The sequence below is a fragment of the Aulostomus chinensis genome, chromosome 12 (assembly GCF_037954235.1).
Source record: "Aulostomus chinensis isolate RoL2024-O1b breed Wild chromosome 12, RoL_Achi_v1.0, whole genome shotgun sequence".
Lineage (NCBI taxonomy): Eukaryota > Metazoa > Chordata > Actinopteri > Syngnathiformes > Aulostomidae > Aulostomus > Aulostomus chinensis.
The window spans coordinates 15,873,412-15,891,179 of record NC_141331.1 but is presented as its reverse complement, the minus strand read 5'-3'; the positions used below and the strand labels follow the sequence as shown (position 1 = coordinate 15,891,179).

Here is a 17,768-nt window from a genome sequence, read left to right as displayed (position 1 = left end):
GCTCTGCTGCCTGATTTGGATGTAAAAAAAATATTAACTGATTTATTGATGATCCTACTAAGCATAAAGGTATTGTTGTCTTTTTTATTTTCATATTTCAAGTATTATGATTATTACTTATTTATTAAATCTGGTAAACCACATGAAACCTTATGATGAACCTCAGGACCCCAATTTGGGCAGCGCTGGTATTCGGAGTCACTCTATCAGACACATTTGGTGATCAGTACCAGAGAGATGAATGGCAACATCAGGGGGTGACAACTGTGTCACATATCGACCAATAAACACACAGCAGCAACACACACTCCCAGGGATAATATGGAGGTGATTGTACAATTATCATATTACATTCATGAAACGATTCTTTGCAAGAGGCGTGCATATCCTTGAGCCTGCCTGACGTGAAGATTAGAGGCTGAACGGAGGTGCTCCTGCAGGTCTGAGGTCTAAGTGCCCCCCCCACACGAACGTACGGTGCCAGACGGCGATGATGACACCTCTCAGCCATAGGTAGCATCCACTAAAACCTCTCCCCTCATCACACTCTCTCTCTCTCCCCTTCTGGCTCTCAATGTGTGTGTGTGTGTGTGTGTGTGTGTGTGTGTGTTCTTGTACTTGCTACATATTGAGGACTAGAATAAGTATTTAACCAACAGAGTGATGACATTTTTGGAAAGTGAGGACATTTTAGCCGGTCCTCACATCTTTAAAGTGCCGTTTGAAGGTCAAGACTTGGTTTTAGGGTCGAGGTTAGGATTAGGTTCAGGTTAGGTTTAGGGTCAAGGTTAGGATCAGGCAGTCACTTGAGATGGTTAGGTTCAGGGTGAGGGGCTAGGGAATGCATTATGTCAATGGAAGTCCTCACAAAGATATAAGTACATGGATTGTGTATGTGTGTGTGTGTGTGTGTATACACGTGCACACTCATTCCTTCTAGAAAAGCAAAAAACACACCCATTGATAACATTTGTGACAACTACAGAACCCGCTCCACCTCCTGCTAGCGCCGACAAAGCTATATTTAGCCTAGCAACAGAGATGACTCACTTCCTGCCTGACTACAAAGTGACTTCCTTGGCTGGTTCCCAGATGGTTAGCCAGGCAGGGAACTGATTGGCTCTGCTGCCTAAATAATTCAGCCTGTAGTTTGCTGTTTCCAAAAAAAAGAAAGAAAAATAAGAAAAAGAAAAGTCTTGCACCTGAAAAACTGTCTGGGCTATCGATCACCAGCCACCAGCGTGCTACTTGAAGAGATCTGTACAGCATGTAACAGACAGTGTGCAAGTCTGTCTCCATCATGTGTCCCTCATGGCCACCACGTTAGCGCTTGACAGAATGAATCATATGATTAGAGGACATACAGTAAACAGCCAACGGATAATTAATCTGGGTGATTGTAGCAGATTCAGTAGAAGTGAATATATCTTGCTTCACTGCTTTATATTATGAGGATATTAACTGTCAAAAACAGGGAATTTGGATTAATTGAGCATGAATGAGAGAACTCAGAAGAACAAACCACATTATTTTTGCCATTATGACTTCCCTCCTCAAAGGGTGATAAATTAAATCCTCCTCTAAAAGCTTTAACTACCCCAAATAATTCAATCCACCAATTGTATAATAAAAATTTTTTTAAATTCGGAAAATATTCAAAGGAGGAATTTTCAGCTGTATTTTCTACAAATGGACACCATAAAAATAATTTGTTATTGTTGTAGCTCATCCTAAAAAAATGTTGTACGTAAGTATGAAAAAAAATGGTAAATATGTTTTTATTCTTTGCTCTTGGGTGAGTTACCATGGCAACCTCGAATTGAAGCATCCCAACTGAGTCAGATCAGCTGATCTGACCACTTCCCTCATGTCCAACATTTCTGCTGATGTCACTTCTAGTTTAAAGTTACAGTACCACACTTGGCTCTTTTACGATGCGGCTGTAAAAGTACTGATACATTTTTTCGAAACGCAACGCGACCACTGCAAAATGACGTGTTTTACTATCAGAATTTGATCCATTCACACTAATAATATTTGCAAAGTCCATAAGAGCTACACGATTACATTATCATTTCTCCACATTCAAGTTAGCGGAGCAGCGAGCATACTACTTGCGGCATAAACTCCCCATCTGTTTTATGATTATGTATAATGGTTTTATTCTCTTTTCAGTTCCCTCTTTTAACACGATTTATATTTTCTTTTAACATGTTTTTAATCTTCTCCTCTCTTGGTTTTAAAGCCGCAGCTTTTGTATGGAAAGAGTGAGAGAGAGAGAGAGAGAGAGAGAGAGAGAGAGAGAGAGAGAGAGCGAGAGAGACAGAGAGCTAATGGAGTATGTAAAAGGAAGTCCGGTCAGTCGCAGCTCTCCTGGCCTCTCGTCACTACTACAGGTCTGGAGGTGAAACTGCTATTTGCCAATCCATATACCCTGCTTGCACCAGACGGTTTTTGCTTTTTTCATGTTTGAACAGTATTATACAAATAGTTAAAGGGTAAAAGCAAAAGAACTCGGTATGTGTTGAGCACACCACATGCCAGAAGTTATGCAACACGAAGGAAACAAAGGCTGATGGCTACAATGGCACTAGCCTGGTACGCAGCTGTATGAATCCAGGCACCTACACACCTACACACACACACACACACACACACACACACACACAAACACACACACACACACACACACACACACACACACACACACACACCTGCCGTGACCTCATCTCAGTACAAACCAGACCTTTAGTGCACATGTGTCACTGCTCCATCAACTCTTCTGCAACACTAGCAATCCTGTTCAGGTCACATAACCTTTTGCCTACTTCTCTAGCCGTCTCTCTCTCTCTCTCTCCCTCCCTCCCTCTCTCTCTCTCTCTCTCTCTCTCTCTCCCCCTGTCTGTCCTTGCTCAACCGGTGGTAAATCCCCAAACCAACAACACTGTGCCAGTCTCCATAATTAGAGGTGATACGTCGAGGGGCTAAGAGGAGGAAGGAGAGGAAATGGATACACTAAACCGACCACAGGAAGTGTGTGTGTGTGTGTGGGGGGGGGGGGGGGGGGGTGTTAAAAAAGTGAAGACCTGAAGATCTGAAAATGAGTCCAATTAAAGGGTGTGATTCCACAGGTCAGACTGTGGAGGATCACAGTCATCGTGTCAGTATACCAAGAATATGCTTCGTTTAGAATGTGTGTGTGTGAAACCTCTGTGTGTGTGTGTGTGTGTGTGTGTGTGTGTGTGTGTATGTGTGTGTGTGTGTGTGTGTGTATGTGTGTGTGTGTGTGTGTATGCCAGGTCCACGTGTGTCTATATTTGACACATGGACCTCTGGCCTGCTTGTGAGCTAACTGAATGACACGGTCCAGCCTTGTCGCCTCCAGGGGACCACGACTGGGTAAGAGAGGGACCCCCGTGTCACCAAATACATGGAAGTGAATGACACCACATGATCAAGCCAAATGCAAAATGTAGGGTTTTCTTATTTTGTTGTTGTTGTTTTTGTCGTATGTTGAGTTATTTCAAAGAGATGGTAGCGCAAGTTACATGATTGACAGACCAACTTGCGGTAGAGAATTAAGTGTCGTAAAAATATACAAACAAAGCTCGTCATTTTTCGTAGGGCTGATAAAATCTAGAAGATGATCATAAAAGCTTCAACCTACAACAAAAGCATCACCTGTGATATAAAAGATAAACTTGAAGAGAGATTAAAAACACCCTTCAACTGTATTTCCCCATAGGTCATACCTCTTCGTTGGCTGATGTTACTAAAACTGATATGCAACAAAAACACTACAAAAGAAGTAGTTGTGGGGGTCTCAAGTACTAATACAACTTCTTCTGGTGTGAGAATACAAAATTAGAGCTAAAAATAAACTCTACCCCTAATGTTTCTGTCCCTGTCTGCAAATCCAGAAGCACCAGGCAAGTATTTAGACTCCTGTTTCGGTAGGTTTGGGTGTTTTGTCTGATGACGTGTGTGTGATGTCTCACCCCACAGAGTCCCCCCGCACTGCTGTTGGAGCTGACTGGAACCAAAAACGTTCCCACAGGCGTGTCTACTGGGTCCCGCGTAACGTTTGCACTCCCCTGATTTAAGTGTCCCTACACACATTTATTAACGAGGCCTCAGATCTTTGGTGAGGAGCACCGGAAGAATCCCTCACAGACACGAGGGAAGAACATGCAGAGAGGACATGGGACAGCTGGGACTTGAACCCAGGACCTTCTCAAGGAGGTCTTAAATCCAACAGCATGGATGTACTTCAAGTACTTGAGATTCCAAACATGAGCTAATTTTATCAAAGTAATGCCTCTTTGGAAATTGGCTGCCATGATTTCTAGGACGTGAGGCCCAGGAGACCAAGCCTTAGTTGGTGTCTCGTTTAATTATAGAGTAAACATGTTTTGGTTGTATATTCGACATGAACATGTAGAATCTCTGCAATACAGTCGACCAACTCACCTTGTCTCCACTGGAGTAGAAGAAGTAACGCAGGCGGACAATGTTGCAGTGGTCCAACTTTCGCATGATTTGCAGCTCACGGTTCTAAAAAAAACAAAAAACACAAAAAAACACAAGCAGTTGACTATTTGTACATCCAACGGTAATAATTAATCTAAGATTGTGCCCCTCCGCATGATGAGAACGATATTCCATTTTTCAACTTTGCTGTGTCATAAAAGAAAAAACACGACACGATGGTCTTGTTGACAACCACGCACGCTGCTGCCACGAGGGCAACACAGCAGGAACCCGGACTTTCTCCCTTCAGGCAGTGTGAATTGGTCTCTAAGTCTGTAAATATATTTCTCACATTTCAATGTCTTCTGTGTGCTCAGTCGCTTGTCAATCATTTATGAAGTGGACAAGTGCTACCCAAATAAAGCTTCCTTGAAGGATTGATCGATTGATTATGAATTAGAGCCCCAAGAAGAGCAGTTTCTGAACAACAGGTGTGGTATGAAGAAACCGATAGACCGACTCCAGCATTCTCAAGTGTGGGCAGCAATTGCAGCATTACATAAAGCTTTAAAAGCTCCATTACAGTTCATCGTTTCTCCCCTCTACCATCTGCGCCCCCTACTTTCCCTTTTTTTCATCTCAGCGCTTCCTGATGACTAGATCTAAAGTAGCTTGTATAACATTTCTGCAAAGGGTCAAAGTTGAAGGGTAGTAAATAATTGTAAAAAACTGACTGTTGATGTACAAACTGTGTGTATGTGTGAATGAACGCCCATACGTATAACAAACATTACAATCCTCAGATTATTAATGACTATTTGCTGATGGGGGATTCGCATAAAAGATCGAAGACTTGTTGACTGCGCAGAAAAGGAACTCGCAATTTAGGTGTTTCATATCAGATGTTGCTTCCGCCAACACCAGGGGGTACAAGGCAGGAACAAGAGATCATGAATGAAGTGAAACAACTGCTTTTTTAAAGTAAGATGGGAACAAAGATGAAAAGAGGCCACTGATTGCTTATGATGTGGGTCGACCTCCAGCAGAAGGAATGAAAGTCCACGTAGCACCACAATGAAAGATTCCTAAGCTAAAAGGCGGTTTAAATGTTTCTCGTGGATACAAAGTTACTGTCGTTGGCTTAACACTGGAATATCCTACAGCTTATGACATCACGTCATCTGTCTGGCCTCCTCTTCATGGACGACAGAGTAAGATGGATGGAAATGGTTGACGAGGCTCTTGCCTGGCTGACAACAAAGCTGCAATGATGCACTTACTGACATATACCGTAAAGCACAGGCCTCGGCTTTGACATCGAACAGTAGCACACAGGTCGGCTGGTAGTTGACTGAACTAATTTGAAGATTCACATGAAAATTTAAGGATGACAAACAAGTTTTGAATAAAGTAGAAAATGCATATTTTCATTTGAGGATGGTGACATAGGCTACGTTACACGTGGCTATGATAAAAAGTAAAAGAAGAGGTCAACGTGGCCATGCTAATATCAGTGAGGAAAATTGTTCTTTGGTGCTAGCTTGAGATGAAGACAGGGAAGAAGTCTGGGAATATCCAGGCCTCAGCAGCAAAAACAGCTGATCAAGTCATGTGAGTCGGAGATTCACCACGAGAGAGCTGACTGGAAAAAAAAAAAAAGGGATTTCCAACCCACGTTTTGCATTTTTGTGAAACTTTTCCAACGCCGTCCTGCAATTGGCATCAAAATCCGATGACGGAAACATGACTAGTGTGCTGCTCGTTGAGGGAGACTCTCGGTCAACATTTGGTGGCTTCCAGTGCAGCATTTACATAAACAGGCCACAGTTTTCCCTTCTGCTTGTCATTCACAGTTAATAATCCAAGATTTAAGATTACACTTGGAAAGCAGAGCACCACCAGTCCCTCAATCTTGTCCCTCACCAATAAGTCTACGTTTGTATGCAGATCTCTGTTCATAGTTGCAGGAATGATCAGTGACTAAAAAACAGTTAAATGGATCAGAGATTTGCTGCCCTCCTCTCACACACCTCTAATACCTCGCCATGACTTCTTCCACTTGTGTTCATTCTAAAACAATGGAGCAGTTGGTTTGTCCTCAACATCTCAGCAGCAGAGCATCGCAAAGCTCCATTGGCTGGTACAGACCCCCCCCCAACTGACAGGAAACACAAACATCCTTCTATTTTATCTTTTGATACTACTACTACTACCACTACTGCTACTACCACACCCCATAATCCCAGATCCTACATAGTGTCACAGACCAGCTAGTAAACCATTGTGCACTGCAGGAAACACCCTCATCTTTGGGTGTGCCTCTGTCTGTGTGTGTGTGTGTGTGTGTGTGTGTGTGTGTGTGTGTGTGTGTGTGTGTGTGTGTGTGTGTGTGTGTGAGAAGAGTGAGGGAGATGGTACCATATGGAGGAGGAGCAGCAGACAGGCTGTTCAGTAAAGCCCCGCCCAGCTCCAGTTATACTGCAGTCATTCCTGCTGACCTGTCATCCTCCAGTATGTCAGCCGCCCAGCAGGCAGAGACAGAGAGAGACAGATGGAGAGGGAGGGAAAAAGAGAGATGGATCGCCTCGGTAACAACACCTGAGCTCTTCACTCTGATGGACATAATCAGACAAGCTAATATCCAAAAAGACTGGAAGCAGTGTTTCCCAAACTTGTCTGCTGGGGACCCAACAATTGGGACCCATTAAACATGTAAGCAAGATCCTATAAAAAAAAAAAAAAATCACCTTCAGTGCAGTGGTCTTGCCTTCAAATACAGGCAGCAATGCTTTTTTTTTTTTTTTTGGTCAGAGCTGCATTGGGAGATTTTTCCCAAAACTTGTGACAGGAAGTCAAGTGATGTTTTTGCTAGCCTGCAGTTAGTAGCTAAGCTAACAGCACTCCATCTCTGCTGGCTAGTTGCTGCTTTTTTGGACCCACTATTCCTAAAAGCAGTAATAATACAACCAGACCTCAATTATTTTGGGTAACTTATTTTTACATACAACAAATATACGTCCTTTTTTTTAAGCCTAATCACTCCTTGTCTCCAAAATATCAACGAGCTAAACCCGTTCACAACTCCCCCCCCCTTTTTTTTCTTTTCTTTTTTAAACAGAGAATTTAAGAAAAAAACAACAACAAAATCATCTTTACACTGCTTGGGAACCGCAAAGGTTAACAAATGTAAATGCAATTGTAACGTAATTCATTTCTAAAAATGGCTGCAGATTTTAGTGAACTCAGAGGAGTAAATTTCACTAGAAATTGGGAACTATTTTGAGCAGCGGATTAACACTAATTTGGTACTTAAATAATTAAGGCTGCAGAAATAAACTGCTGCCAATGTCCATGGTAATGAGGAACCATGTCTAACAGTGTGGCTTACTCTTTTCTTCTAAATAACAGTGGAGCTGCACGGCTCGCGGGAATAAGCTAAGCAGACTTACGGATTAGTTCACTGTTGATTTTGGTCTTTTCATTGGATTAATGATACAAGGAATATAGCACATTACCAGACTTCACAGTGTTGTCGAAGTCCCACTACCAACATGGTCATGCTGGGTGTGTGTGTGTGTGTATGTGTGTGTGTGTGTGTGTGTGGGGGGGGGGGGGGGTTCTAATGTGAGCATCCATTTTCCAATATGCTGATACGTGATCCCTCAGACGGGTGTGGACAACAACCTATCCCATAATGCAACAGGAGCAGCCCACAAAGATTGTCTCACGCGTCTATCAGCAACAGCTTTACACACAGAGCCTACTCACATGATTACTGTGTGTGTGTGTGTGTGTGTGTGTGTGTGTGTGTGCGTGCGTGTGTGTGTGTGTGCGTGCGTGTCTGCTCACTCAGGCTGACCTCACAAATCAGCACAGACTCAGAGAAAAACAGGCGTGGACAGAAAGATTCAATAGAGGAAAATAAAACAAAATGAAGGGTATGTGTTTGGATATGTGGTGGAACACACACTTAACGGCTCGTTTTTGTGGCAGTCATGTGAGGCACTCAACGCCTCATTTTTCATGACAAGCAGTCCATAAGGACGGACGAGCTGAGCACGTCGCAGTGGTGAGACAGAAGCACGGGTGAGAAGACCAGGACGCCTGCTGAGGTTGAGGTTCTGAAACAAAAGAGGAGCGAAAAAAAGAAAACAATCTATGTGATGTTCAGTGAACCACTGAACTGTTAAAAGACGCAACCTGCTGCCCTGTCATGCTAACCACAGGCTAACCACAGGCTAGCAGGAGCAGCAGGGGCATAACGTCATCGCGAACGGCACACAGTCACAAACATCACGCATGTGTGCTTTGTCTTTTGTAACAGAGAGTCTAGCAAAGAAAAAAGCTCTCTCATTATTAAGTGAAGGAGAAACGTTCAAAACTTTAATCAATTGTCAGTGACCTATTTTAAAGTATAAATTCAGTCCTTTTGTAAAATAACTGCTCAACTCACCCGTAGCTGTCTGACAGTGACTTTATCTACGTGCTCAGTTCTGACATGAGAGTGTTGACAACCATCGTTGTTATCTTCTTCAGCTTTGGTGCTACAAGAGAACTCTGATCACTTTTAGACAGGCATTATATGGTATCGCCTTGAAAATATACTATATCTGCTACTCCAAAGACAGGAGTAGAGTAGTATTTACAACTAAATCAAAAGGATTCAATTTCTGCACCCCAAAAAAAAAAAATCGAAACAGATAATCAGATGCTTCTTTGTGCTAGCTGACCGTTTCATTTTAGAGGATCGTAATTTGGCCCACAAAAGGGGCGAACATGAAGGGGTTAAATGAAATGGAGGGCAGGGCTGTACCCAGGACCAGTATGACTGTTTTACTTTGCTAATCCTCAAGTCTGATGCCTGTAAAACTTAATGAGACAGCTGTCCTACAGGCCTGGCAGTCTCAGGTCTTTTATCTGCTGTAAACTAGCAGCAGGGACTCTGGGGCCCCTACAACCGCGACGTCGGCCCGGCCGAGGCACAACAAGCTATCAGTCAAATCTCTTCAAAGCCCAGGAGGAGGATTCCAGCTGTTTTTTTGTTTTGTTTAAAAGGAAACAGGACATTTTGATGGTTGCACCTACACTCAACAGATGACCAAGGATTGATGGGTTTAAGTTTATTTATGTGAGGTGGAACTACCTCGTACACAACTCATGAGCAAAGCTGCACGCTAGAGCAGGGGTGTCACGTCTTTGCTTTGTTTTTCCTTTTTTCTTCACAGCTTCTCTGATCTGGTTGTGGGTGTGATCGATTACTCCATTCACATTTGCCTTTCACAGTTACGCACATTCATTAAAGCAACAGGTCTCTACTCACGGCGATTAAAAATAAAAAGGTGACTGGGAGAAGTTCTGGTGAGGTGATACAGTTCAGCTGAAATATGCAAAGTGTGTGTGTGTGTGTGTGTGTGTGTGTGTGTGTGTGTGTGTTTACCTTAAACCTCTTGTCTTGAAGGACCTTTTTAATAGCCACCAGCTCTCCAGAGTCACACAGTTTGGCCTGGTATACGACTCCAAATGATCCGTTACCGATGACCTTTGTGTCTGTGTAGCTCACCTCCTGTGGCCGGTCAGGGCCTTGGCCTGGAGTGGCCACGACTGTTGTTACCTTGCTGCCATCTTTGTCCCCTAGAGTGAGAGAGAGAGGGAGAGAGAGAGACAGAAAGACAGACTATCAGAAGGAGCACGCTCGTAGACACTTACAGAAGAGAGAACAAGCTGATGCAATAGTAGATGCACACTAGATGAGGTAATGTGAGGCAGGAGCATGTCTAGTAATAGTGAACAGAGCAAATCCACGCTGACAAATAACATCACTGAGGGAAGGAGAATTATTTGGCCTCCATTGGGTACGGCCAAGCGTTTAACCCTGCTTCATTCTAGCAGGTCTTCTCAGTGGTCAACAGCTGTGGTTGTGTGATTCAGCTCCCAGCTGAGAATGTCGAGCTGACTCAATCATGGCTGCGCTGAGAGAGTCTACAGAATCAGAAAATCATCTAGAACTAGATGATGTAATCTCAGATTGGGTTTGAGAAAACCTGGTGCACTATAAACAGGAGGAGTAGCTTGAAAAGTAAGGAGAGTCTCGTGAAAAACTGCATTACCGGAAATGTTCCAGTAAGTGAAAAATGATAAAAGATCTGATCTTTCCTTTTCGCTCACACCTGATAGTTGAATGTATTCTTGTATTTCTCATTTATTGGATCTCCACAAGTCCACTCAAGACCTGACCAGGACCCACAGAGGTTTTGGATCCATGTTTTATGTGGTCAAATGGATCCAGATTGTGATTTTGAGCAATACTCAAGTGGATCCCTGCCCTCTGACCCTTCCCGAGGGTCAGAGGGCAGGGGGCAGACTTGTCTCAGAGAGCACAGAACAAGACTTACACAAACTAAAAAAAAATATCAAGAGGGAGCAATCACAGCTGATATCACCGATTCTTATCAGCGAAAAGTCATGCGAGCTCCCTTCAGATCACCACATGAAAGCCTTTTTCTCTTAAAGTGGGTTCTCCTCTTCCAACACGTATCCTCTCTGTGCTAGTCCACGTTCACTAACAGTTCAAGAGTAGCCAAGCATGAGAGCGCGGCTCCTCCACAGCTCCGATATCTGACAGGAGCTCCGATTGATCTGAAAACTTCAAACCACACACAAACTCTGCACCAGATCATGCCTTTTGTCCCAGTTTCCTACAAGGCTCATTGATAAATCCTTGTTCCACAGTTCCATATGAGGAAGAAGGCCTTTGGACTTTAATCATTATCTCCGAGAAGGAAGCCATGTTTTCTGAGGAGTTCATTTGTCCGTTTGTCAACAGGATTACACTGCAACTGCCGAATTGGATCAAACTTAGTGGAGGGTTGCAATATGGGTCAAGGTAAAGCCAATTAGACTTTGGAGCAGATATGTGAAATACAGCCAAAACAGTATTTTTTTTACTTTGAGTTTGGTTGATTTTTACTTTGAGTTTGATCACTGTAGCAGACCAGTTTATGGTGCCTTTCATCAACATGTAATGCATTTGGCAGCGGGAGCAAAACCCCTCATCGCAGAGGACACTGGCAGTCCGCATCCCACTGAGGTGGGAGAGACGACATCACACTGTAATCAGACAAACTACCTCTGTATGAGGGTTTTATTTCATAATGTGATTAACACCAATAAACGGATTTGAATCGTTTCAACATAAAAAGACAACATTTTGGTGGAGACAGTAAAAGGCTGCAGAGATTGTCTTGCCTGTTTGATATTAGCTAACGGGCACACCGCGAAGAGATGTGCTCGCCAAAAACGCAAGCACCTGTGGATTTTTAACCCTCTTGCAACCATGGTCATGAATTTGAGTCAAACTTGTCTACATAACACAGCTTAGGCCGCAATCTTCCCCAGGAACAAAAGAAACCCTGGTCCAACCCGAACGTAAAAATCGCTTTATCAGTTCATGTATGTGTGTTCAATCAAAGATACGGAACAGGATGGGAGACAAGTTAAAAAATCTCAACACAGCAGCACTTTGGAGTTCAAAGTCTACAAAGAGAAACTGAAGACAGACTGCAGCGACAGAAATAGAGAAAGAGAGAGAGAGACACACACAGAGAGAGAGAGAGACAGAGAGAGAGAAAGAGACAGAGAGAGAGACAGAGACAGAGAGAGAGAGAGAGAAATGACTGCCTACATATTCCAGCAGGGCCATCTCTAGGACGCCTCTGCACTTCCTCACACCGTGAGAAAAGTCTGTGCTCAGACACACACACACACACACGGACGAACACACTGTCTCACAAGGGAATCTCACACTGCTGCAAGTAAGGAATGCCCCCCCCAATCAGGCAATAAATGAAATGTCATTTTTGTGCATCCCATTGGACTCTCAGGAAATCTGTGTTGGAACATGACATTTACAAGCTAATCTGACAAGAACAAAAATCTTTTTTGCCGACAGAAACCACCTTCTATTTTAAAGTGATACAACATGTACTTATTTAAAACTGCACAAACCATTCAAAAAAAAATATCACGCCATGAGCTCCTCATTCTACAATGAAACTGTCAACAGAACAAAGCAAGTTTGATGAATCACAGAGCGGGATTTCACGTATGTCTGCCGAGCTGACAAATGAGAGGCAGCCACCAGAGCTTTCAGTCAGTGGCGTCAATAGTCAATTCAGGTCATCAGACTAGTCCAGGCCATGGTTGAATAAGAGTGTTCCCTCACTACTCTTCAGCAGTAACAGGGCTGTTTATATCTTTCAACACACCATTTTTTCACCCCCATGTATGTAAAGAGGGACACGAATGAGTCCTTAAAGCCAGGAGGACGTTAGCAGTGTTGAGCGTCTGTCTCAAACTCAATGGGTGTAAGGTCAGTGGTTCACATTAGCTTCAGAATAAAACACATCCATAAATACCACTCAAAGGCATTTTATGTATTGTAAAGTCAGCGGTTGCTAACAAGTGACTAAACATGACTACATCATCACCTGAAAGCAGAAGCAGCGTGAGAGCTTGTGGTGGCGGTGTAACGTTAGCTTTGTTCTTCTACAAATTGCATTTATGCTTTGAAAAAGACTCCGTCTGTCTTGCTCTGGCTCTCTATTGCTCTCTTAAAGCAGTGTTCATTTGTGAAGATTATCTTGCTGAAAAAAAAGTCTCATGAGTTTGTGCTGGCCACAGAACTTCTTTTCAGCAACAATCCAAGGTGAATGCCCCCCTAGCTTTAGCCTGAGGAAACCCATGCTGATGCTAACGTTATCCACACGCTAAAAGGAACGATTTGCTTTAACAGATTTCTCAGAGAGACAGGGTAACACACTGAAATCCTTATGTGTAAATGTTAAAAGAATCTTCAATGGTATTGTGAACGTGGCTGTGCAAAGAAAGTGTGTGAGAGTAATTCCTTGAGACGTTAACATAACAGGAGACAGATGGAGGGAACTCCAACTCAAACACTTGTCTGTCTGTCTCTCCAGATGAGACAGTTCTGAACAGGACAATTGTATCTTTTGTATCCAGGAGGAAAATCCATCCACTGGGAGTATTTTTCCTTTTTGAAGCTAATGTGCTTTGTCTGCCATACAAGTCAGCCCTGGTTTGATGAGTCACCCTGGTTTAGAAGTACAACTACGAAGGTGTGATTCCGCCGTGTTGACCAATCAGCTTCCGTCATTATGTATTCATAGAAAGAAGGGAGATCATTTTCAAACCAATCCTGTCGTATCACTACAAGAGAATGTCCACGTGTTTCTGTCCTTCTTGATATTTGGCCAACTAATTCATGTCACATGCATATATGATATTGCTTGGGCTACTATGAATATTACAAACCCTTTTCATCATCTCTAACTGTCAGCAGCCCAGGGGTAATGCAGTATTTCATGCTGGGCGTATTAAGGAGTCAAATGTGCTTGTGTGACTGCAGTGCAGTTATGAGGAGAGATTTGCTAAATTCCTCCATGATCAACCTGACGGTGGCGAATTCAAACACATGCATGCAGCATGTAAACGTGCAAGAACACCTGTATTTACAGGGATGCCGTGATATTGTCAAGCTGACCAGATAATTCCCAATATTACGAGCATCCAGTAGGGCACTTAATTCAATATTGGTTTTGGCTTTGAACGATCATAAAAAGAAGTTTATCCAGATGAAAAAAGAAGTTTACTATGACGTGTCTGTTCTACAGTCATGCTCTTCATTCGCCTTGTGTTACAAATCCAGTGCAGCCATTTCCATTACAGCAGACCTGCACAAAGCAGTGCTAAACCTGTTTATTTCTGATTCATTTTTTTTTTTATTTTTCACAATGCTTCCAAATTCAGTGACTACTTAAAAAGACTGCAATAATCTGGTTGATGACCTTAATCTAGACTAGAAATGCACTCTGTGGAGTTCATACAAGCTAATGTTTAAAAAACACACACACACACACACACAAACCTGGTTTTTACATAATCCTGCAAACAGAGGAACAAATACCAGTCATCACAATATTTCAATGAAGGTGTTTACGGGAGTTACTTCTGGAATTTTCTATTCATAGTGCATTTACGTACATAGACACACCCACATTCCATCCCTGTGTTCTACGTTGGAGATTCCCTCAGTAATGTGACCTGTTGTAGTTTTCTGTTTTTTCCTCTGTTTTTTTTTCTCTTTCCTTTTCTCACTATCTATGTAAAACGCTGGGAGCCAGTGTTGTACTGGTGTTGTAAAGCAGTCTGACTGGTGTAAGTGTCACTTTTTGGTACAGAAACTCCAGCAGGCAATCATGGAGCGATGAAGGTGTCAGTAAAGGTCTATTTCTATAATATAACTACAGCTGGAATAATTAATAAGGTCTTTGCTTGCTGGGACTATAGTATGACTCCGGATCAGTCGTATTTAAAGCACCATGTCACATCCTGTCTAAGGGTCCGTGTCCACCTAGTGGGTTTTTCTGACTGAGAAATAGTGGCAGTGTGCTGGGACGCCCAAACATTTGATCTACGCCGACTAATCTTGCCCCTCTGACTTCATGTCTTCTCAGAGCTTGGATATTGGGACATAGTGTTAGAGTTGTCTTTTTCTTGACTTTAAAGGTTTTATTACAGTAAACTAATGTTATTTTCTGATCCAGCTGTTCCGATATTTACCATCTTAGCCAAAATAAGCATCATTGTTCATCAAAAATGCCATTATGTTAAAGTGTTTTGGAGAGAAATGGTGATCACCACTACATCAGTGATGTAATGTGGAAGTATTTGATCAGCGTTACTGCTGGTTTCACTTATTTTTCTCCATGAGCACAAACCGGACCATGCGGGACGTCGTATGAGCTTCATAGCAGTCATGATGTCACTTCTCAAGCTGACAGCCATAGCACAAAAAGGGATGTGGGTGCATGATGTCATCTGTCACCATCAACACTGACAATCAGCACAAACTGGCTTTTCTTTCTCTCTCATGAAGGAGTTTCTGTAAGATCTATCAAGCTTCTCCTGCATCTTGATTTGTTACCAGGGTAACGATGAGTCCCTGCCCATCTGATTGGTTGACAATGGCGAGATTAGCACTGTTTAGTTGGGCTCTGAGATTTTAACCGCAGACACTCCAACCAGCCGCACATAAACACACAGAGCTCTGAAACACAAACATACTTGGCTAGTCCTTATCATGTTAAATAATCTCAGTATTGACTGAAATCATACCTCAAGTTGTCAGTGAGGTCCTGACATGACAATAGATGATAGATAGATGATAGATAGATATAGATAGATGATAGATAGATAGAGGGGCCCGCAGTACCACAGCTGCCACTACACCCACCAGCCTGAATTTCCCTCCAAATAGTTCTCTTAAAACTCCAGTGATTCGGAGGATTCTCGTCTTGTGCACAAGTCCTTCTGTTTCATCTCGAATCAAAGAGGATAAGTGGTTCATTTTGTTCCCATTATCACTTGCAGAATGGAAGAGAGGGGTAGAAAGAAACAGGAAGAAGAGAGAGGGGGGAAAGAGGGACAGACAGAGAGAGAGAGGGATAGAGACAGCGAGCTGCAGCTTTGAAATGCTAAACAAGCCGCTCATTGTTCTTGGCCAGCTGCCTCACCTCCAAAAACAAAACCCTAAGAGTGCATATGAGGGTGCGTTTTTAGCCTGCACATGTGTGTCGGGCTTCCTGTGTAGGAGGGTTAAGAACATTCTCTCCAGGAACATGTTCTGTCTCTCTCTCTCTCTCTCTCTCTCTCTCTCACACACACACACACACAGCTGCTGGAGATCATCAGCCAAGTTATCAGCACACGTATGAGAACGTGTGTGTACGAGGATGCTGGCAGTCAGGGTGACAGTAACTCACACAGGCGGAGAGGAAAACATTTCTAGGTAGGGAAAGACCGGGGAGTTGTTGCGTAAATACAGTGTAAAGTACAATCATGACTCGGCTGATAGTGCAACACACACTTCTGGGTGACGCCACTAATTTCTCATTAAAAAGAAATGTTTAGTATTCCCTTCCTCTGCTAACCAGTTGACGGTGAAAGCACTGTTTTTAAAGTCAACTCTTTTCTCACAGTTCATTGAGTAACTGCTCACCAGGAATCAACATGTATCAGCTTTTTTAAGTTCCTTTAAACGACAGTAAATTGGACGTCACTGATGATGCGACTGTTGGTTGGGTAATCCAAGTCAACCAAAGACGTTAGGGTTTGATTTTACTAAATAAATATTAACCGTGAGATGAGCCAAATGTCATATTGATCTCAAAATACGCCTGAATAACTTCATCGGCCTCGGTCAGCCTGTGTGCTGTCGGACGGGTCATCTTCTGACACTGATACCTTCAATTGGCCTTTATTTAATAAATATCAAGAGGAAATGGTTCAATATTTGTAAGCTGACCTGATCAACAATTATCACTCACTCACTCACTCCACCATGTCCACATATCACCTGCTCAGCTGTTAAAATGACTGTCGCTGATTCCTTCTTTTTTACGCTCTCATTATGGTTCACATTTAATTTATGAAATCAAAACTATTAAAATGTCCTGTTTAACCATTTTTTTACTGCTTCGTCACCATCATGAGACTGTGGTTCGACAAATATATTCACAGTTATTTCACACTGGGCTGGCAAATGAAGTCAAAGCAGTGAGAAAATCAGGTGTAATTCAACTTTTAGGAGCGGTACAGTATCGAAATCTAGTCTGATATTTTCAAATTAAAACATAAATATATATGAAAGAGTTGGACTGAAGCCTGCAACAGCAGTATCTTTACTGAGACCATAATCTGAAAGGATCTGTGCCAGCCAGGATGGCAGACAGTCACGGCAGCCATCGAGCCATTTCCTGAAGCCTGTTCGTCAGCGCCACAATAGATAAAAGACGTCAAGCCTTTATTATCAAGCTCTTAACATTCCAAACAGGAGATCACGTTTGAAGCAACCTGCTACTTGTGATTTCAGGTAGAATACCTGCAGCGTGGCTGCTGAACTTGAATGTTCGCGTGCAAACTCTGGTTTGAGTGGATAACTGGGGGCCACCGCATCCAGCCAATTAATGTCAGCATGTGTTCATGTTTTGCCAAGTGATAGTGTTGCTAATCAATTAGCTACCTGCACTACCAAGTAATCCTCAAAGTCATCGTGGTGAAACTGGAGCTTTGTAAAAGCCAGCCAAGGACCATTAGAATTGCTAGATCTTTTTTTTTTGGGGGGGGGGGGGGGGGGTCTGTTGACAACCAATGATGAAAGCACATTTGTGACCTCTGCCAGCGATTCCTCTGTACCCATGATTCTTTAACTCTCCAACAGG

General features: G+C 42.9%; 1 protein-coding gene across 2 annotated transcripts in view; it reads right to left on the bottom strand.

Moving 5' to 3' along the window:
* Positions 1-17,768, bottom strand: part of gsk3ba (glycogen synthase kinase 3 beta, genome duplicate a) — a 29,865-nt gene that overhangs the window by 8,965 nt on the left and 3,132 nt on the right. For both annotated transcript variants that reach the window (XM_086220484.1, XM_086220485.1), the window contains exons 2-3: positions 9,908-10,101; positions 4,471-4,554 (exon numbers count right to left, since the gene is read on the bottom strand). In XM_086220484.1, coding sequence (XP_086076610.1) covers positions 4,471-4,554; positions 9,908-10,101 — 278 coding nt within the window. The remainder of the gene's footprint in view (positions 1-4,470; positions 4,555-9,907; positions 10,102-17,768) is intronic.